Here is a 19,982-nt window from a genome sequence, read left to right as displayed (position 1 = left end):
CCTGTGATAATGTGTCCTGTAACAATTGCTTTGCATCCAAAACAGGGCAAAATGTACTTGCAAAATGCATTAAAATAGTATGAAAATGTCATCTTCCATTATGCTCTGTTTAAACAATTATACTGCTTGCTGTAAAATAGATAAATTTAAGTAGTTACAGGGTAAAATATTATTTGTGCCCTAGGTAGGAATTCACAAGAAATATGTATTTCTTGGCCAAAGATCTTTGCTCGCATTTTAGAATCTGAGCACAAAAATCTAGAGGGTCTGGGCACCCAGTAGTTATGAAGTGTCCTTGTCTGTCAAAGTTTTCTCATATTAATGACTTTGTTGAAACAGTATGTGGGTCTCTAAATAAGGTTTTAGCAGCTTCAGTTTCTATTAGAAAATTTTGGCTAAGGAATAGGACCTGTGGGGAGAAGTAAAAGGTTGCTTTGTACTTTAACTTCCTACAAGTTTTATGACTGAATCCTATGAAACGGGTTTTCCACGGGAGAAAAAAAATGTATCGGTTTTTAGATTTTCTTTCCTTCTATTTCTCCTTTTAATAATTGAAAACTACTGTTCATTATTTACATAAAACTGTCTCACTTGAGCCTGCTTTCCGTAACCTTTTCCCTCATAAGAATTCTAGGAATTTGCTGGCTTTCCTCAGGGGGATCTTGGCCATGTTTTATCTGTGACTTTAGGCCAGATAGTTGGTAATTTCTACAAAGTAACTTACTATATTTAAATTGCATTTGCCTCTACATAGACTTTCCATTTGAACACATTTCAAGAAGTCATGTATGTAGAAGAATATGCATTTTAATTTAGTGTTCAGCCTTCTTGGTAACTGGCAGTAAAATGGAAAGCCCCTTGGAAAAAAATACTAATAATGCAAACCCCTAAATGCCCTGAAGGCAAAGTATTTCAGCTGTTTTTTTAAGACTCTGCCACTTACTGTTTCCCTTTTTGACTCCTGACTTGCTCTTTTATTTTTTATTTTTTTAAAATGAGGACGTGTCAGAACTGGAGGCCTTGAGCCCTGTATAAAGTGACCCCGGCACAAACCTCCAGCATTCCTCATCTTTCCCTCTCTGCAGCTGCTAACATCAGCCAAGGCAGCACGCAGGCTTGGCTGCCGCCAGCTCCCTGGCTCTCCCCCTTCCTCCTCCCTTCCCGCCCTTCTCCACTTGCCAGTACAGTCAGCACTGCTTCATATTAGGCCCCATTGCAATTACTTGAAATCTCGAGTACAAGAGCTTTGTTGTGTCCCTTCAGCTGGTATCAGCTACTAGAGGGAAAGGTGTGAGAAGGAAGGGGCTTTCTTCAAAGTGTACGGCTTTTTCTCTGGGATGAATTGCTCAGCAGATTTTTCATCTGAAGTATTCAAATAAAAATTATTTGAAAGTCACCTGGAGAATACATGGGGTTATTTAGATGGTTCTTAGAGAGGCTCCTGTCTCACAGATTCATTTTCTAACTCATTTTTTCATGTCCATCTACCACAGGACATTTCAAAGATGGTTTGGCTGCCATTGAGACCTGGAGATCTGATGCCACAATGAGGACTCACACACGGGGAGCCCCAAGTGTGTTTTTCATACACGCGGTTTGCTTTGCCTTCGCCTGCGGTGCCAGGGAGGACCAAGACACGATGGTTCCTTTTGTCAATGCCAACTATGACAGCTACCCCATGCTCTACTTCTCCAAGGGGGACGTGGAGACTCTGCGGCTCCAGGCCAGCACCACGCACCAGCACATTGCAGCTCGTCTGATTGAAGCAGTGCAAACCATGCTGTCGAATCCCCTGGAGTACCTTCCTCCCTGGGACCCAAAGGAGTTCAGCGCTCGCTGGAATGAAATCTATGGCAACAACCTTGGGGCCCTGGCAATGTTCTGTGTGCTCTTCCCTGAAAACATGGAGGCCATCAATATGGCCAAGGATTACATGGAGAGGATGGCGGCTCAGCCTAGTTGGTAGATTTTTGTCTTTTTTTTTTTAAGTTGGCCTTTTTAAAGTTGTTCTTACTGTATAAACTGCTTACAGTTGGAGGAGTGAGTGGTTGAGTGAATTGCTTAAATTATGTCAGTTGTACTAATATAAATTTTAACAGTGACTAACTTGCTGAATGCATTTACCCTCATCTGGACCAGCAGTGACACACAACTTTTCACCTTCACTGGACTTATCTTCTTGAAAGTTGATGCTGAAAGGAGCATGATCCTTTGTGCACCACCCTGTTTGCTGTAAAAAAAAAAAAAAAGTAATCCAAACCCACTCTCAATCAGAAGAAAGAGTGTCACATCTGGTTTGTGGCAAGAAGTGCTAAAAGTGTTACTTTTAATATTTTTTCCCCCAGATTCATATATATCTTTTGGATAATTCTTCCTTAGGAAGAATTTAGGAAAGGGGGAGGGCTATGAAAAAAGTATAATTAGGTGTAGGTTAAAATGACACTCTTGGGCTTCTGCAGTTTGCTCTAACATCTGCCTGAGCTTTAGTTTAGAGTGGCAACTTGACTTGGCTGCATGGTTCTTGGGCCTCTCCTTAAGACATACTAGGACATGATAGTTGTCCATCTGGTTGCTGGAACTGCCTGTGTAACTGGCGTTTTGATGACCATCTCCTGGATTAACTTCCCCTGGATGTGAGTTGTCATCCCTACAAGCTACTCTGTCTTCTCTGTACCAAACTCTTTCTATGGGGAGAGAAGTTATTTTCCTCACTGCAGGAGTGATTCTAGAGTTGACACCCCAAGGTCTCCTTCTTTTCAAACCTACCTGCAATTTATCTCCTCCTTTTGCTCAGACAGATCCATTTCTCCTACCTCCCTGCAGCAGCTGCCACTTGGTGCACCTTTCAGACTACAGTCCAGGATTGCTGTCACTGTGAATAGGTCAGACAGAGGATGGGAATGTGGGCTTTGCCAGGACAGTGGCATCTGCCCAAGGCAGTGAGATGGAGCTGGATGGAGCACTCCTCCCTTCTGTCATAGCTGCTCTTCCACAGCTCTGTGGTGACAGCAGTTCAGCAGAAGTGTGAGTCAAGATTCAAGTCAGCACAGGAAGAGAAGCACTAGCTGTTCAAGCAGTATTCATTGCTCAAACTATGATTCCTTACCTTCTAGTAACCAGCTTGTAGTAATCTGTAAATGTTATCTTTCCATGGGCTATCACTGGAATTATGCTGGATTTGAGTATTATAATGTGGGATCTCTGTCCTCCTGATGGGCATGATGGAAAAGGCATGGTAGTGTTCAGGTTCCTCTGCACTATGTATTAAAATGGTGAATACCACAGAAATACAAGAGCTAGAGCAAAAGAAGTGATGGGACACAGAAGGGACACACTGGTCACATATTGCCTGTCTGTCACAGAAGAGAGGACGTGTGGGATTTAGGAAGAAAAATATTGTCTCGACAGTGGTGGTAATTTCCAAAATCTTCCACTGAAGCATAGCAATACAAAGCTTAAGTCTTAGCTCTGGAGACAGTGTATGTTTCTCCTGGCACACTGACAAAGGGATATAGCTTACCGAGGTGAATACAAAGATGTGTGACCATCTCCAATAGGAGACAGACTGCTCCAAAGTCAACACCTTCCTCCTTAGTTTTATTGTTCACACTCTTTCTTAACTTGTTTTGGGTAGAGTATAATTACATGGCCATCTGTTTTAATGAAACAAGAAAGAGGGAGAAGCATTATTTTGAGTAGGAGAACTTGTTGGTGTCTGGTTTTTTTTTCAGTTTCCTACATCTCACTCTCTGTCTCAACCTTATTGAAGTTCCTTATGTCCTGTGATTCCTGCCCTGGATTAATTGTGGTTGTTCTGTCCCTTGTTATAATGCTCTTCTTTGTCCCAGCTGACCAGATAGCAATCAGAACCAAGCAAATATCCCATTTCCACTTGGCTTTGATGTTATTTACCTGCCTCCAACTACTGTTTTTTCTCAAGCAAGTATCTTGCATTACCTTGGTGAAAGAGAAACCATGCTTTTCCCGTCTTTCCCTTCTGATGTAGACATCCCATTCAGAAATCAATCAAAGTTTTATCAGGGCTCTCTGCTTTGCAAAAGAAGTGGCTGCAACGTGCTTAGTAGTAGTGGAAGTGCAGGAGGAAATTGTAAACATAGGCAATAGAGCTGGGCTAAGCTGCCCCTTGTATAACCTCCAGCTGGCCAGTTCTTCAAATGCTGTGGCAGAAACATGGATCTGGTTTCCATTTTTGTATCCCCCCTGAGAACTTATGTCTGAATGCTGTCAGCATGGAGTTTACACTATAGCCCCATCAGTGGTGGCAGCAATACATATCTCTCTCCCTTGTCCAACAGTGGTTTTCAGAAAAGCAGGAATGTGACATCTGTGAGGTATGTACTGCACTGTCTGCCTTTGCTCAAATAGTCTGGGTTCAGAGGCTGAACGACTGGACAGACAGATTATGTAAATCTGTTTTTCCTAAGAAACTCAACTTAAAAGTACCAGAAAATGTTACTGCACGCACTTCTCCACTTAGGACAAGACTAGGAGAATAAACTTGATAAATAGGAGTTGTGGCTGTTATATGAGCTGTTCTGGCACTGTCACAGTGGTGGAATTTTTTGTCTAGTCTATCTAGGCATGTTTGGTTTTCCTCAGAGTTTAGGAAAATACCATTCTGGATTTTATATTATGATTATTGTCCTTATGAAATAATTTGAGGGTACGCGTGTTCTGTTCAGGAGGGTGGAAAGAAGGAGCAGTCTTGATGTTGCTTGACTTTGGAGCCTTGCATGTTAGGAGAGTCATCTGCTAGAATTCTTTATTTCATCAGGAAAAAGGGCTTTTTCAAAGAGGTATCAGTAAGGTAAGTAAAACAGGTCTCTCCTTAGATCTCCTCAGTAATGTAGATGCCAGAAGTGACATGTAAATTTTCTGGAAAAATATATTTTTTATCACTGACAGATTCATCAACATGTTGGAAAGTTAAATCTGGCATTGGCAGCTAAATTCTTTCAGAGGTATAATCTGGATTTCTTTTGACTTCTGCTGTCATGACATTGACTCTAAAATAGCTTTAGAATGAAAAAAATAAAAGAAAAAAATTCATCTTAATGAGTTTCCTCTAGTTTTTTTGGCAATGTTAAGTAAAATTTAAGCCTTACCAGAAAACAAAAGTGTATGTTTTTAGCATGTGCAGTAGTTGAATAAAAGAAATATATGGTTTAAAATGTCACTACTTATTTGTTTCCGAATGCTAGGAGATTAAGGAGACTGACTTTTTAAATTTCTTCTTTACATTAGTGGAATCCTCAATAGTCCAAATATTGTTCAATATCCCAGGATACAATTATGAGAATGTCTACTGATAATTGATATATATATATACATGGAAGGGACATGTAATTAAGAACTCTGGTCCTTTCTCATCTATTAAAATAGTCATTTTATGTCACATAATAAAGTGCACCCATAACTGAGTTCCCATTTGTGTCAACGAACAGAGGTTGAGCCGTTTGTCATAACAACCCATGTTGATAGGCATGCTGCTCATTAGCAGAGCATCCCTAATGGCTACATCCTGGAGTAGGTTTACATTTTAAAATAAACAGAGAGGAACTGGGTAACAGCTAACTATAACAATCACCCAAAATAATATGGGAACAACACTGTTGTGAGACTAGCAACAGCAAACAAATGTGCATTCATATTTTAGTTGAAATAGATGAGCATTAATGGTTTTGCCTGCAAAAATTAAAAGCTGGTGTTAAATAAACCCCTTGGTTTTCTATGGATTGGATATCTAGGTACTGTCTAAAATCTTATGGGGAGTTTTCCTTATATTTGAAGCGTATTACCTTTTTTTAGAGGGAACAGAGGATATTGATGTGTTTTCTGGCATTTTATCTCTGACTGGCCCCTAGAGCACTCCCCACCAGAAGGGCGTTTTGGCCGAGGAGATCTGTGCTCGTGATTCTTTCCATATGCTGCTGGCTCGTCCTGTTCCCGTACTGAGCAGAATGATGTAATCAGAGTCACACATTGTGCAGAAATAACAGTTCAGTCAGATTCTCTGTTTTGGACAAAGCAGCGAAAAGCTTTCTGCTTTACTAAGCCTGCCTTGCAAACAAACGCCTCGGGAATTCACAAATTCTGCATCCTTCTTGTAGCAAGAGAGATGTTCCACTTTGCAATGGCCAGAAAGATGTTTCTGTGGGTTTGTTTTTGGGTTTTTTGCACATGGTTTGGGTTTTTTGCACATTTTTAAAGACAAGTATGTTACCAATGTGCAGTAAGGTGTGGGATTTAACAGTGGCTCTGTGGGTTTCACAGGGCAGATAATTACTGTCAAGCACATGCAGACATTCCAAGGAAATAGCAGCAACTAAGGACAAGCTAGCAGGAGGCTGTGGCATAACAGATCTGTGACCTTTCTGCTGCTTTCTTATAAACTAGCAATCATAGCTTTCTGTTAGTCACATTTTATTAAAAAATATAGGAGCATCCTTTACTTTTTAATAAACATACCCTTGCTGTTGGTATCCAGATAGTGCTAGATATTGAACAATACAGATTACATGGTAAAAATAGATACATGTAAATAATTAAACGTGTGGATAATCATTTAACTGGAATAAATTCATATATCCAAGTTGAAGTAAAGCAAGTCTGTTATGACACTAGAAATTTATAACACCTATTTGACTCCTAATAATCAAACAGCAATCACTTTCAAAGAAAACATAAGGGCCTTTATAAGACTGTAGAATAAAAGTTAGTATAAGAGAAGCTTGGAGGATGCTGATATGCTGTGTCCCTCAGAGAGGAATAAAAATAAAAGGAAGGGTAGGAGGATGAATTTGGTATCTGGAATATATGTTAAGCTAGTAAGTGAAATATCAAACCCTTATGCTGTTTTTATCTTCTGCATATGTAGTGTTTAAAAATAGAAATTGTGCATGTCTGTGAAATTAAGTGGGTAGCTGGATTTTGGAGAGCTTCTTTAATACCTAAATTGAAACAGAAGATAAATTGGTGCTGACGTTCTGTGGTAGCTACAGGGAGCTCACTTTGTGGTGTGACTGGTATAAAAATTTGCTAAAACAAGAGCTAGAGGCAATCTCCTAAAATAATAACATAATTAAATGTCTGTGTCTGCTTAATATGACACTGAAAACAACTAAAACAGAGTCAGTTCTAGTTTATCAATGTGTCAACACAGAAGCATCATAAAAGCAAGCCCTGTGTGAGAAAGACTCGGTTGTGATCAAAGCCAAAAATGAGAGAAGCTCTAAAAGAAGCTTTAGAAGCATCAGAATGGTTATCATGGCATAGACCTATGAGGAAACAGGTTGAAAAGTAGATTTAGATTTTTAAGGATCCAAAGTTTTACTTTCCTCCCCATAGCACCTAAGCAGTACAACTCTATTTTTATAGTAAGCTCTTAAAACTTTTTTTCCCATACTGACGTGAATGTAGCCTTTTACATTTAACCACTCCTTTGCCTTTTTTCCTGTCAACTGAGCTGCAGTGAACACAAGCATGTGAGATTGGCTGCTGCTGAAACATGACTGGTAAAGAGAGGGGGCAAACCTGTTTTACCTTAGACACCAGAAACATAAATCATCAGTTTTTCAAGTATGTTCTTTATTTTTAACTTTTTTTGTTGTTTCAAAGGACTGGGCACTAAGGCTGGACAGATAATGGGGATTTGCAGCCAACCAGAAAAATGTGGGAAGGGTAAACAGCTGAGAGGCTGGTTTGTTTTTTTTCAAAGAGTCTTTTTTCTTCCCAAAATGACAATTCTAGAATATTGCTCCGTTTATTAAGAAAATATTCCACTTGAGCACAAAAAAATACCTTGTTTTGGAGACTTTGTAAGAAAAATATTTAAGATTTGGTCTGGTTTATAAAATAAATGTTGGTGGTCTCATTCCCCTTGGAAGGTGTTCTCCCTCTTGATATGTAAGCTTTGTCTAGCCACAGAGGAACATTTCCCTTTCTTGCCTGGTGGGAAGTTTAAAGCTGTATCTTCTTCCCTCAGATGTGGGTCAGGACAATAGCAAGAGTGCTAAGGCTTTGCCCTTGGCATTGGGAAGACAATTGCACAATTGTACAATTGCACAAGCAATCAAGAGGTCAGTCGGCCCCATTATGTACCTGATTTGCATCCACACTTGACATTTAGTGTGCATTAAACTCAACCATGCTCACGAGCTGGCTAGCATATCTGGGGTAGATGGCCTCGAAATGCACTACCGGGCTGTCTTAGAACTAATTTTCACCTCTAAACCATTAGAAAAGAGTTCTCACTGATTTCCTTTGCATGCAGCTAGTGAGATTGAGAATTTCAGTACTGAGGAGGGAGTACTGGCATCCTTCCTTCAATCTCCTCCTCCAGGAGTTATTCTGCAGTAATTTGTCATGGGAAAGTTTGGAGCATTAAAATTCGGGATGTTGATTACTTGTGTAATGCAAGGATTACTTGTGTAATGTGTCAGGATGTGCTTAATTCTTCATTTTGCATGCACTGATACCATGTTAGTTGTTGACCTAGAGGCCAAAACTAAGATCTCACAGTGCTTGAAAGGGTAGTCTATATCTCAGATTAAAAAGGATTATTTTCCTATTTACTGCAATTTATTTTCAATAACTGGATACACAGTGAAGGAAAGATGACTCTAAACATCCCACAGGTCATGATCAAGGAACTCACTTGAGCAGCAAAGTTTGATTTAAATCCTGCCTTGAACTGGCCAGATAGTGTTTTTTCCCTCTTGGCTTGTATTTCTGAGACAAATGATGATAGAATCACAGAAACAGAATTGTTTGGGTTGGAAGGGACATTAAAGATTCTCCAGTTCCAAAACCCCTGCACTGGGTAGGGACACCTTGGACTAGGCAAGGTTGCTGAAAGCCCCATCTAGCCCGGCCTTGAACACTTCCAGGTTTGGGGCATCCACAACTTCTCTGGGCAACCTGTTCCAGTTGCCAGGTTTCTGTAAGGTCTCCCTGGAGACTTTTCCAGGCTTTTCTCCGTCTCTCTCAACCTGTCTGCATATGAAGGGTGATCCATCCATCTTAGCATCATTCTGGCTTCTCAGGACTTGCTCCAACAGGTCCATGTCCTTCTTATGTTGAGGAGCCCCTGCAGCACTCCAGGTGCGGTCTCACCTGGGTGGAGAAGAAGAAGAAGGAGCAGAATCCCCTTCCTCATCCTGCTGGCCACACTGCTTTTGATGAGCCCAGAGCAATTGCTTTCCTGGGCTGCAGGTGCACATCATTGGGTCATGTCCAGCTGTTCATCCACCTGAACCCCAAAATCCACCTCTGTAGGTCTGTTCTCAGTGAATTCTTCTCCCAATCTGTACTCATGTCTGGGACTGCCCCAACCCAGGTGACCCTGCTTTCAGTAAGGAAGTAGTTATTTGGTAGTGAATAGTGAGAAATTACAGAAACACTTTTCTACTGAGAGAAGAAGCAGTAGTAGCATCAGGAATGTTGTCAAGAAATAGAGAGGTTGTAGTGATCTTGGCTTTGTTGGTGATAGTGTTTTTTACTTTCCATCCAAAATTTTAAGCAAATGGTATACTTATTTAAAGCTTGGATTTGCATTTATGAAGGTGCTGTGTATACATAGAACAAATGCAGTGCATGCATGATGGTTTTTGATGCCATCAATTGATGACTGGAAAACAGGATCCCCTTCTTCATATTCATTGTTCATTGTAGAAGGTGGCAAATCTAAAACAGATAAGCCACATTGCACCATGCTAAAATTCTCAACACATGTAGGAAAACCATACTACTTATCCATAATTCCAGCCTTATCCATGATCTCTTTATTTCTTCACTTTCTTCATGGAGGATTTCTATCAAATTCTGAATGCTTAAAATAAAGTAACAAAAATATTTTATAGGACACAGATGAACAAAACTTTAAAGAACACCCCAGGCATGTATTTATCCTATGCCATTCACAGGATTTGTCCAGACAGCAGGTTTTTGTGCAGAACAATGCTTATGGCTTTGGATGTTTATGGAGTTTGATCATGAGGTAGCAAACCTGTTCAGCACTTTTTGCTCTTTTATAACTTTCTCAAGTTTCTAGATAATCACCTCTTCCAAATATACCTATACCTACAGATACAGGTATATAAGTGTAAAAAGGTACTGTAGGGGTGCCTTTATATTTTAAGATTTAAAATATATTTTAGAATTTTTTGAACAGTTGCCTTTGCTCAAAGTGCATATGTCTGCAACTAAGTAGTTGCTCTGTATTAAAGAACCCACTGTGGATATTTTTTATTTACTTTGGATTTGTTTGTTTTTTTAACATCTGGTGCCTTTAAAGGCTGACAAGGCTAATGCAGCCTTGAGGTAGAGGTTACTTGCTGTCATCAGACACAGTGAATTCTGAAGCTGATGTTCATACTCTATGATGTTAAGTTTTAGTCTTGAGTGAGTGGCTTAGAAAATTGCTTGTTGTACAGGGCAAAGTGTCGGCTTGTTTTTACCTATCTTTATATAAATATATAAATACATACCACTTTTCTCAGTAGTTAATAGCTAGCCCTGAAAAATCTTTTTTACACATACATTCAGTGCACGCCTGTGTCTCTGTGCTTTCCCCCAGTTTATCAGCCAAGCTATTTACCAAGTCTGACACTCAGAGATGCACTTGAAATATGAGAACATAATTTAGATACAAAAACCATGTAACACTTGCTACTTGACCATTCTTCTTGTGAATCATTTTCCACATATTTGGTGTACATTACTTGGTTCCCTTGAAACTAAGTTAAGGGTGGGTGCACTGATTTATAGCAACTAAAGAGTTGTTTTTTCAAAAGAGCTTCACCTTAAGAACGGATGTTGACTGTGGGTTTGTGTGTTTAGAAATTAAGATCTTTAAATCATCATCTTTAATTTTCTCTATTACTTGTGTGAATCTCCTCTGTGAAATTTTATACAAGACTTAACTGTATAGAAGTGCAATTTGAGGGCAGTTATAACAAAATTGCTTGTCTAACCCAAGGTGGGTAACTATGTCAGTATGTATGATAAGGCTGCCAGGGTGTTTACTCTGAAAGGCTGTGGGGTTTGTTTTGGTTTTGTTTTTTTTCCTTCCTGAAGAGATCAGCAGCTTAAATGCAGTTATAACTTCTCAATTTATTGCCTCCCATGTAGAAGATTGTTTTCTATTTTGTCAGAAGCAGTGGTATGGAGACTATTATCTGCTCTTACACTGTAGAATTTGATGTGACATTCTGTTAGAAACTAAGCATAAAGTTAGCACACACCTTGACAGTGAAAGTTACAATAAATCAGTTCCAAAATCCCGTTTTAAATTAAGTCAGGTAAAGATGAGGTTTAAGCAGGATAGGTTTAATCAGAATCTAATTAGGAGCTTGTGTTTTGTTAAAAGGATACTGAACTTTGAATTAAATATTTTGAATTAGCTCAAATTCTTTCATTGTATTTTTCTTCCACCTTAATGTATAGCTTCGCCTCAAACTCTTTGTAATTGTTCCAAGCAGATGCCTTTAAAGTGAAATTTCCTGTACCTATTTGAACTCTGATTTCTGAATATGCAAAGGTTTAGTGAAACTAAAAATACTTTGAAAATTAGAATTCATTATATAGCTGATCAAAGGAATTTTTCTGTGTCAAAGGATTCCTAACAGAAATTATGGTGCCAGAGTGTTGCATATAATTGGCATAGAATGGAACTTTAGTTTTATGTATAGGATCAACAACATTTTAAGAGCTTTTTCAATTATAAGGAAAGATGAAGAAGCAGAAATATAGAATTAATTGAGACTGACAAATAACCAGATAACTCAGATTGATGTATTTAATTTAAATCTGCGAGACAAATATTCCATTTTAAAAAAGGAAAAAAGAATGTTTAATTTCACTGCAAGCAGAAGACAGGATCAAAGCTGAGAGAACATGAACAGTTAAAAATGTCGGAAATTCAGCTGATCAAAAAGCATACAGAAAGTTTCCTTACATGGGGAGTATGAATGTGCCAAACTAGAGTTTTCCAATGATTTAAATATGCTGAAAGAAAAATTAAAAATCTTTTTTTTTCACTTGCACATGTCTTTTACCATCATTGCAGTGCCTTAGGCTGATGGTCGTAATTGGAATGCCATTAAATTCTTCTGTAGCTGAATTTGTTCGGTTTTATCTTACACTTTGGGGATTTTTTTCTCATGTGTTCATGCTGCTGCTTATACAAATGATGAAATCATATTTGTAGAGTCATAAAGTAGCTGAAACTGCAGAGTGTGTGCCTTCAGGAGCACAGCACCATTTCTACTGATTACAGTAAGACACTTATCTCAACAATTTAAATTCATTTCTGTAATAAAAAATAGATTGCAATAAAGTGAAATAAGAGAAGCGTGAGAGCAACTGATGATTTTTCAGTTTATAAAAGTTTATTTTCACTATGTATTACTTTGCATTTTCTTTTCTGTAGAACCATGGCCTGTAAGTACTGCAAAACTAAAGTCTTTGATACACAATGTATGCTTGATTTAAGAGGAATATTTGTGCCATACTACCTATATTATGAATTTTCTTGCTAAAAATTTACTATTTTGCTAAGTTCAGTGTAATCATTGGACACAAGCCAGTAGTTCCTAGAAAATAATTTTTGAGTATTGACAGCATTTTACCTCTTTTCTATCTTAGCATTTAAAAAAACACAGTGTTTATTAATAATGTTAATTTGAGCTGTAGTAAAACTAAGTTTTCTCTACTTCTATTCTTGAATGCATTTGGGACAGGACAAAACAGTGTAGTGAGTTGTTTTATTATACTTGCTTTAAAGACAGCTTTAGTCTCATAGGCACCATTTATCATCATCTAACTCCTTTGGAAAAGAAAAAAATTCTTACAGGATGTTGGAGGAGTATAAACCATGGCACATTACTTTATCACAAAAAAATTATATGAATCTTTCTTCAGATGAATCGATTCCATTTCTGTACAATCAGTATTCTACCTGTCTTTCTGCTAGCAAAACTCAGGATATTTCAAACATTTTTCTAATATTTAGCAAATTTATCTTTCTAGTTTATGAGCTTTGAAGATTAGTGTTGTCTATACTTAGGATAGGAAAGAATAGTTTAGAGACTTGATAAGTATTTTACTACTGTGTTAAAATTCCACATAAATAATCTTACTTTGGAGACTTTAAGTTATATACATGTCACAGTACAGTAAGGGGGAAAACTAAGTAGGTGAAACTCAATTAATTGCCATCTTCATTTATTGACAGGCTAGTGAAGGATGCCCCCTGGGATGAAGTCCCTCTTGCTCACTCCTTGGTTGGTTTTGCTACTGCTTATGACTTCTTGTACAGCTACCTTAGCAAGATTCAACAGGAGAGATTTCTTGAAGTAATTGCCAATGCCTCAGGATATATGTATGAAACATCATACAGACGTGGATGGGGTTTCCAGTACCTTCACAACCACCAGCCTACCAACTGTGTGGCCCTGCTGGCTGGAAGCCTGGTTCTGATGAATCAAGGTATGTGCTAAGCCATAGGAATGTTTTTTTTTCTGAAGTGTGTCAGCTCAAATCAGCCACTTATGCAGCAAAGTTCAGGATTTGATAAAAATGCTTCTTAGTGTACAGCAGTATTGGGTTTGCTCTTTTGCTGCTTAGTAAAATTTAATTTACTCAAGAGAACAAAAGTCTGTGGGCAGATATACAAAACATGATGTGTGTGTCCATCAGTTCCGTTCTCTAAGTGATTCTGAAATTCTTGCCTCACTATTTGTAAGACTTAAATATCCCCCTGTGTACAGTTTGACCAGTCCTGATTCATGGACAGTGTCTTTAAGAGTATTTTATCAATGTAGAATGATGGCACTTGGTCTTCTTACACAAAATATTGTAAAGTCAGCAGTCAGAAACACCCAGTGCTCGGATCTGGGAGCCAGACAACAGGATAACCTGGAATTTCATCCAATTTCATCCAAGACTTCTGTCGCCTGGGGGAGCTGCAAAAGTGTAACTTTATCCTCCCAAATGCCACAGCTTAGGACCTTTTTTCCCAAAAGCCTTTTCTATAGAGATACGTAAGGCTGTACTTTTTTTCCCTCTGAACTCTGCCCTTGCACCCCACAACCAACATTTGTGCCAGGTTCCCTCTTCTTCTTTGCTTCGGATAAAACCATCCTTCCCATTTCCAAGGTGAATACCCTGGCCAGTAGCTTTTGCCTCTGCTCTGTCGAGGGGCTGTTCCTGTCCTCCTGGAGAATGCCAGTCACAGAGTGAGAAAGCAGGTAAGCAATCCTGACTTTAAACCCCAGAGGTTCTTCAGCTGAGAGATGGAAGTCATGGAGCCAGCTCCTGCTTTTATATGAATGAATCAGTATTTCATCAGGTGATTATTTTATATGTGCTAGAAGTATTTTGAAAACATGATCCCCAATGGAATTACATATACACTACAAGTCAAGGAAAATCTAGTTTCTGGATGCTGATGGTGTTGCCAACCTGCTCAGCCCTGCCAAGCGCAGGCACATCTGCACATCACTGGAGCTTTCAAGTGCCCAAGAAGTATGACAAAAAACTGTGGCACCTACTGTGTTTGGAGGGTCATTTTTTGCTAAGTGCCTGTCAAAACAAACACACTGACTGATGTGTATATGTTGAAAAGCATCAAGAGCATATGTGGAAGTTATTCCCTCTCCTCCTGTCTTGCCTTCCACAAATTGAAGACTCAAGCCATGTTTACTCAGTGGGTTTGCTAAATTTCATATAATTCCATCCTTCCCTAAGCCTTTGTTGGTGCAGAAAGCTGGCAGTTTGCAAGATTATTCTGCTTTTCATTAAGATATAGACCATAAGTATGCCTTGTGAAAAACAATGAAGATATCACAAAACTGGGCAATATTTTTTTCACTAAAGTATGATGTTTAGGATGATGAGGAAGGAAAAATGCGGGAAGCTAATGAATTTTGAGCAATTTGAAAATAGTAGTAATATTTAAAATGAAAATAGATCAAAATAGACAGTATATTTCTAAATTAAAATTCTGTTGTTTTGATACAGAGCAATTTTATTTTTTTTAAAAAGCAACTTAATGAGGTATTTCTGTTAGTCTAATATGAAAAAAACCCAAACTGTAATTCCAATATGAAAGAAAATAATATGAAAGAGACAAAAAACAGGGAGGGAGAAAAGGCATGAACATATTATGCTTCTGTATCGGATACATAGCAATTGCAAATAATGTACCCCAGTGCAGACCTTTCTCACAGAAGGTTTAAATTCCAACTAGTAAGTTTAAACACAATTCAGCTATTGAAGCTTGTAGACATTAAATAGCCAATTTTAAAGAATGCAAATGTTGCCATAAGAATGAAAAATGAAACTAATTGAAGTTAATTCTAGGCATATGCATATGGCAAAGTCTTTGCACTTAGACATTCAGATGTTCAAAATAGAAACCTGTGTAAGGCCTTGATATTAATATAGATAACTGGTTTATATACTGCTAAATTTAGGTGAGATTTGTTCTGGCTTGTCATGTAGCCTGGCGGGGTGTTGAGTGTTTTACATTTTTCATTTCAATGTATTATTATTCTTTTAGTGTACTACAAGTGCAGCCTTATAGCACAGATATACCCTAAGTAAACAGAGCATTAGTGCACTTCAATGATAAAGGCAGTGTGCTAAACCATGGCAAATTACATTCTTGCAGCAGTCAAAAACTAGCTTCCTTTTTATGTCACAAGGGAAAACAGGAGTGGAAACATTCAGGATTTTGTTCTGACAGACCACTGTGCTGCCAACTCCATGAAGAGTAATGAAAGAGTGTCTTAACAGCTATGAGTGAAGTGGAAGTAAGTGGTACCACTGCCACTGTTGCTCAGGCCTTCCCATCAAAGTTTTCTCTTCAGCTAGGTGTTTAAAGTACTGTGCTAGACTCAGGTTGTCTGCTTTGCTTAGGCATTGCTATTTTTTTTCTATTAACTGAACAGGATTTGGCAGCCTTGACTACAAGGATGCCTGAATTACTCATCACTGCTGAGCATAAATATAGTGTTGGTGGCAATGAGATGAAACACTTTGAAAAACAGAATTGAATGCAGTTCCTATTCCCTTAGCATGGCACATGTGCTTCATTCAGCAGACACTGCTTCACCACGTAGTGGGGTGTAACATGTGCCAGCTGGGCTTTGCTATAGGGTGGAATTAAGTCTGGTTAAATCTATGTCCGGACACTTTGAGCTGGGAGAACACTGAGTTGCCATGTAGAAGCATAAGGCAGTTGATCTCTGTTTAGTCCTACCTCTCTTGCTACTCATTCCAAAACAAAATAAGAGAAGGCACATAGCTTTTCCTCTGCTGGCTTCCATGTGCTGACTTCTGCAACACAAATGTGGTGCTGAGGCCCACATGCTTGTGCTTAGTGAAAGCAGACTGGCACTGAGAAGGCTTATCGTGATCTCTTCCCAGGTCTTGATTTGTGCACAGCAGACCAAAATAGTAAATCTCTGAAATGCTTTTATTTAGAAAAACTAAAACTGCTTAGGGCTTGTATATGTGGAGGCTGAGAATTTATCTACTTGTATGATTAATTTTATTTTGGAATTGAGGAATCTACTTTTGGAATTACCCGTGCAAAGCTCTTCCAAAATAGCTTTTATTTGGATAACCCTTTAGGTTGTACAACAAACTGAAAATAAAAGTAGAACAGAGCAGGTCTTGAAATAGAGCATGAGTTAGTAGAATATCAGTTAATTTCAGTTAATGCAGCTCAAATGTGAACTTGTTTACTTTTTTAGTCTCTGTGGATCTCCTTACCATGCTGGTGATCTTGCCAGTGAAAAATGACCGATCAGAATTGTTGCATTATTGGAGCCCTCTAGTGGGGCCATTAGTTTGTTTTCATACAGCTTTAATTTGAAATGCAATGAATAGTCTTGGTTTGGCTCTTCCCTTTTTTGCATGTCCTAAATGCGTTAAGGAAATTTTTATTTTTAAGCTGTAAAGCATATTATTAGCAAAAGGAGTTTGATAGACTTTCCCATGCTCATGTGACCTTGCTTTGCTGTGTTTAGATACAGTATTTGATTTTTTCACCTTAGAAGTACAGAGGTGCTGCAGCAGTAGGTTGTATTATAGACCCCTGGACTGCAGATTCCTTGCTGTGAAGAATCCCACTGTGCAAGTACAGATGGCATTATCTATGAACTGCTGTGTTGTAATTAGTTTTGCCATTGTCTTTTTCTTTCAGGCTACTTACAGGAAGCTTACTTGTGGACCAAGCAAGTGTTGGCCATCATGGAGAAGTCAGTAGTCCTGCTGCAGGAGGTCACAGATGGCTCCCTCTATGAAGGGGTGGCTTATGGCAGCTACACAACCAGATCACTGTTTCAGTACATGTTTCTTGTCCAAAGACATTTTGACATCAATCACTTCAGCCACCCCTGGCTCAAGCAGCACTTTGCATTTATGTACAGAACTGTCCTGCCAGGTAGGTCCTTTGGGTGAATGAAGATGAATCTCTTTATTTTTGAAGCAGCAATAAATTTCATACTTGAAATAGGCCATTTTAAAACAGCACTCTACTTGGATTTTTTTTCAAAATAACCATTTCCTTGGATTTTCAACAATCATCAAAACAGTAACATCCTTGTTTATCACTGCTTATTAATGATGGACACCTTCCACTAGATCAGGTTGCTCAAAGCCCCATCCAACCTAGCCTTGAACATTGCCAGGAGTGGAGCATCTACAACTTCACAACCTGTTCAAGTACCTCACTATCCCCACAGGAAAGAACCTCTTCCTTATATCTAAACTAGGTCTGCCCTCTTTCAGTTTAAAGTTGTTACCCCTTGTTTTGCTAATTTGCAGGACACTTTTTTTTTTACATTGCTCAAATTTCAGATTAAAAAAGGGATAGGGGCTCTTAGAGCCCCAGATCTATCCATGTATGTAAGGGGAACTGAATGCAGCTTTTGGTATTCCAGCACAGGCACATAAGGAATTGTGCTGACTCCATGTGAGACCTCAGGTATCCTTTAGGGAGAGGTTCCTTAGAGCAAAATTAACTCACACTGATGGTTTCAAAGTGAAGCTAATTATTTTGTTCTTTAGGGACATCTCTGGTTTATTCCTTTGGAGAGTACAGATTCACATAAAAACATAAATGCTGCAAAGGGAAAGCTACCTTTGCCAAACTTGAGTGAGGAGAGGAAGTGGATTGCATCTTACATTTTGTGTAGTACTTTGGCTGTCTGTAGCCCAAAGCCAAAGAAGAAAGGTGAATATTCAAGTTAGCTGCAGCAGAAGGAAACCACTCCTATGTAACCTATTTACGGCTCATTTATAAGCAGGTCTATAAACATCTGAAAAGGCTGCTTCTGTTTGCACTGCTTGCCTTCACCATCACACTTCAAAAGCATCTTTGTGTGCTTATTTGTTCTCTCTTACATTCCTTTTCCCTTTTCCCCAAGGGTTCCAGAGAACCGTAGCCATCGCAGATTCCAACTATAACTGGTTCTACGGGCCGGAGAGCCAGCTGGTGTTTCTGGACAAATTTGTCATGCGCAATGGCAGCGGGAACTGGCTGGCAGAGCAGATCAGAAGGAACCGAGTGGTGGAGGGCCCAGGCACACCATCCAAAGGGCAGAGGTGGTGCACTCTCCACACTGAATTTCTCTGGTATGAAAGGGAATGAGTGGGCTCAAAAGGAACCTGTTAGCTGTTTGCTGTTAGTGGTAATTCATTATCTTTAGATGTGCACCATAGAGACTGGGCTCGGGCTGTCCCTGTGCCACCCAGGGTCAAGAGGCACAGAAGAGCTTCTTCACTTGGCACAGATGCACAGTATGGGCTGCCACAGGGAGCACCCTGGTCTTGTCCTACATCTGCTTTTGTGGTTTCTTTCCACTGTCATAGAATACAGGCCATTCCAAAGGAACTGAAAATTTGCCTGTATGTAGTCTTTGTTTAATTTGGTCTATTCTAATGGGATTTAATCCTGTTGTGTTCTTCTATAATGAATTAGGTAAAATATTTAAAGCACAGATTCTTTCAAAAGTTCTGCAAAATAATATAAACCTTCTTTTCAAAGCTAAATAATCCAAGCAGTAAGAGTACTGCTAACTGGATTTGCACACTAATTTGCAAGTTATGCTTGGAAAAAATGCCATGCTAGATGGCTAAATGGATTTTTTTCCATGCAATTTATAGCTATGCTAACTTCTATGTCAATCTTCTAAAAGTAAGAAATTAAAGGACTCAAGAAGCTTTAGATCCACATATGAATTTTCTTAGTTTGTGGAGATAAGAATATTTTTGAGAAGTCAGTGTAGCTCTCTTTCTTGCAAGAAAAATCTGTTGGTTTGCACTTATGATGTGCATATCAGAGTGCATGTTTGTTAGGCTCCAAGCAGCCTTCATCTTGTTACCTGCAAAATACAGACTCTCTCCTCTACAACCTCATCCCATCACTGTTTTCTCCTGTGTCTTCATGGAAATTCTGGGACTGTCTAGGGCTTGCCAGAAGCTCCTGGTTAGTTGTAAGAATAAATCTGATTCCAGAACCATCTAACAGCAATGTTAGTGGGCTTAATACGGCTTCGTTTATTTTGGTTGCTTAAAAAAAATGCCAGAAGGTTAAGTTTTGTTTTGGATTTTTGTTGTTTTAACTCCCATAGATAAAACTGTCATAATTTTAACCTTTCCTGAAATTAAGGCTTCTTTTTAAACAAAATGTCTTATATCTTACAATTCAGACAAGAAAAAAACATGGAAATTTTTCTTCAGCCAAGTTTGGAGAAAGAAACTAGCATACATTAACTGACACAAATAATAAACATTTATCCTTTAGAATGCCTTTTCATTAATTTTTAATTTATTGATTACTCTGTTTGAAGACTACAGACTTCTGTAATCATCATTTTGGGGAAACAGATACTGTGCTTCTCTTCGTTTAGGCAGAGTCTCCAGCCATGTCTAATCTGCCTTTTTTAAAG

The 19,982-nt window shown here is 38.7% G+C and overlaps 1 protein-coding gene across 2 annotated transcripts in view; it reads left to right on the top strand.

Moving 5' to 3' along the window:
* The window catches only part of DSE (dermatan sulfate epimerase), a 34,928-nt gene that overhangs the window by 10,935 nt on the left and 4,011 nt on the right, over nucleotides 1-19,982 (top strand). Inside the window, exons 3-6 of one of the 2 annotated variants that reach the window (XM_014892665.2) lie at nucleotides 1,494-1,962; nucleotides 13,256-13,509; nucleotides 17,234-17,473; nucleotides 18,459-18,666. In XM_014892665.2, coding sequence (XP_014748151.2) covers nucleotides 1,547-1,962; nucleotides 13,256-13,509; nucleotides 17,234-17,473; nucleotides 18,459-18,666 — 1,118 coding nt within the window. In that variant the 5' untranslated portion in view covers nucleotides 1,494-1,546. Of the gene's footprint in view, nucleotides 1-1,493; nucleotides 1,963-13,255; nucleotides 13,510-17,233; nucleotides 17,474-18,458; nucleotides 18,667-19,982 lie in introns of those variants that run through there. The other variant, XM_088161889.1, reaches the window with a different exon arrangement.

The sequence above is a fragment of the Sturnus vulgaris genome, chromosome 3 (assembly GCF_052056855.1).
Source record: "Sturnus vulgaris isolate bStuVul1 chromosome 3, bStuVul1.hap1, whole genome shotgun sequence".
Lineage (NCBI taxonomy): Eukaryota > Metazoa > Chordata > Aves > Passeriformes > Sturnidae > Sturnus > Sturnus vulgaris.
The sequence above is the reverse complement of the archived record's forward strand: the minus strand, read 5'-3'. Positions and strand labels throughout refer to the sequence as shown.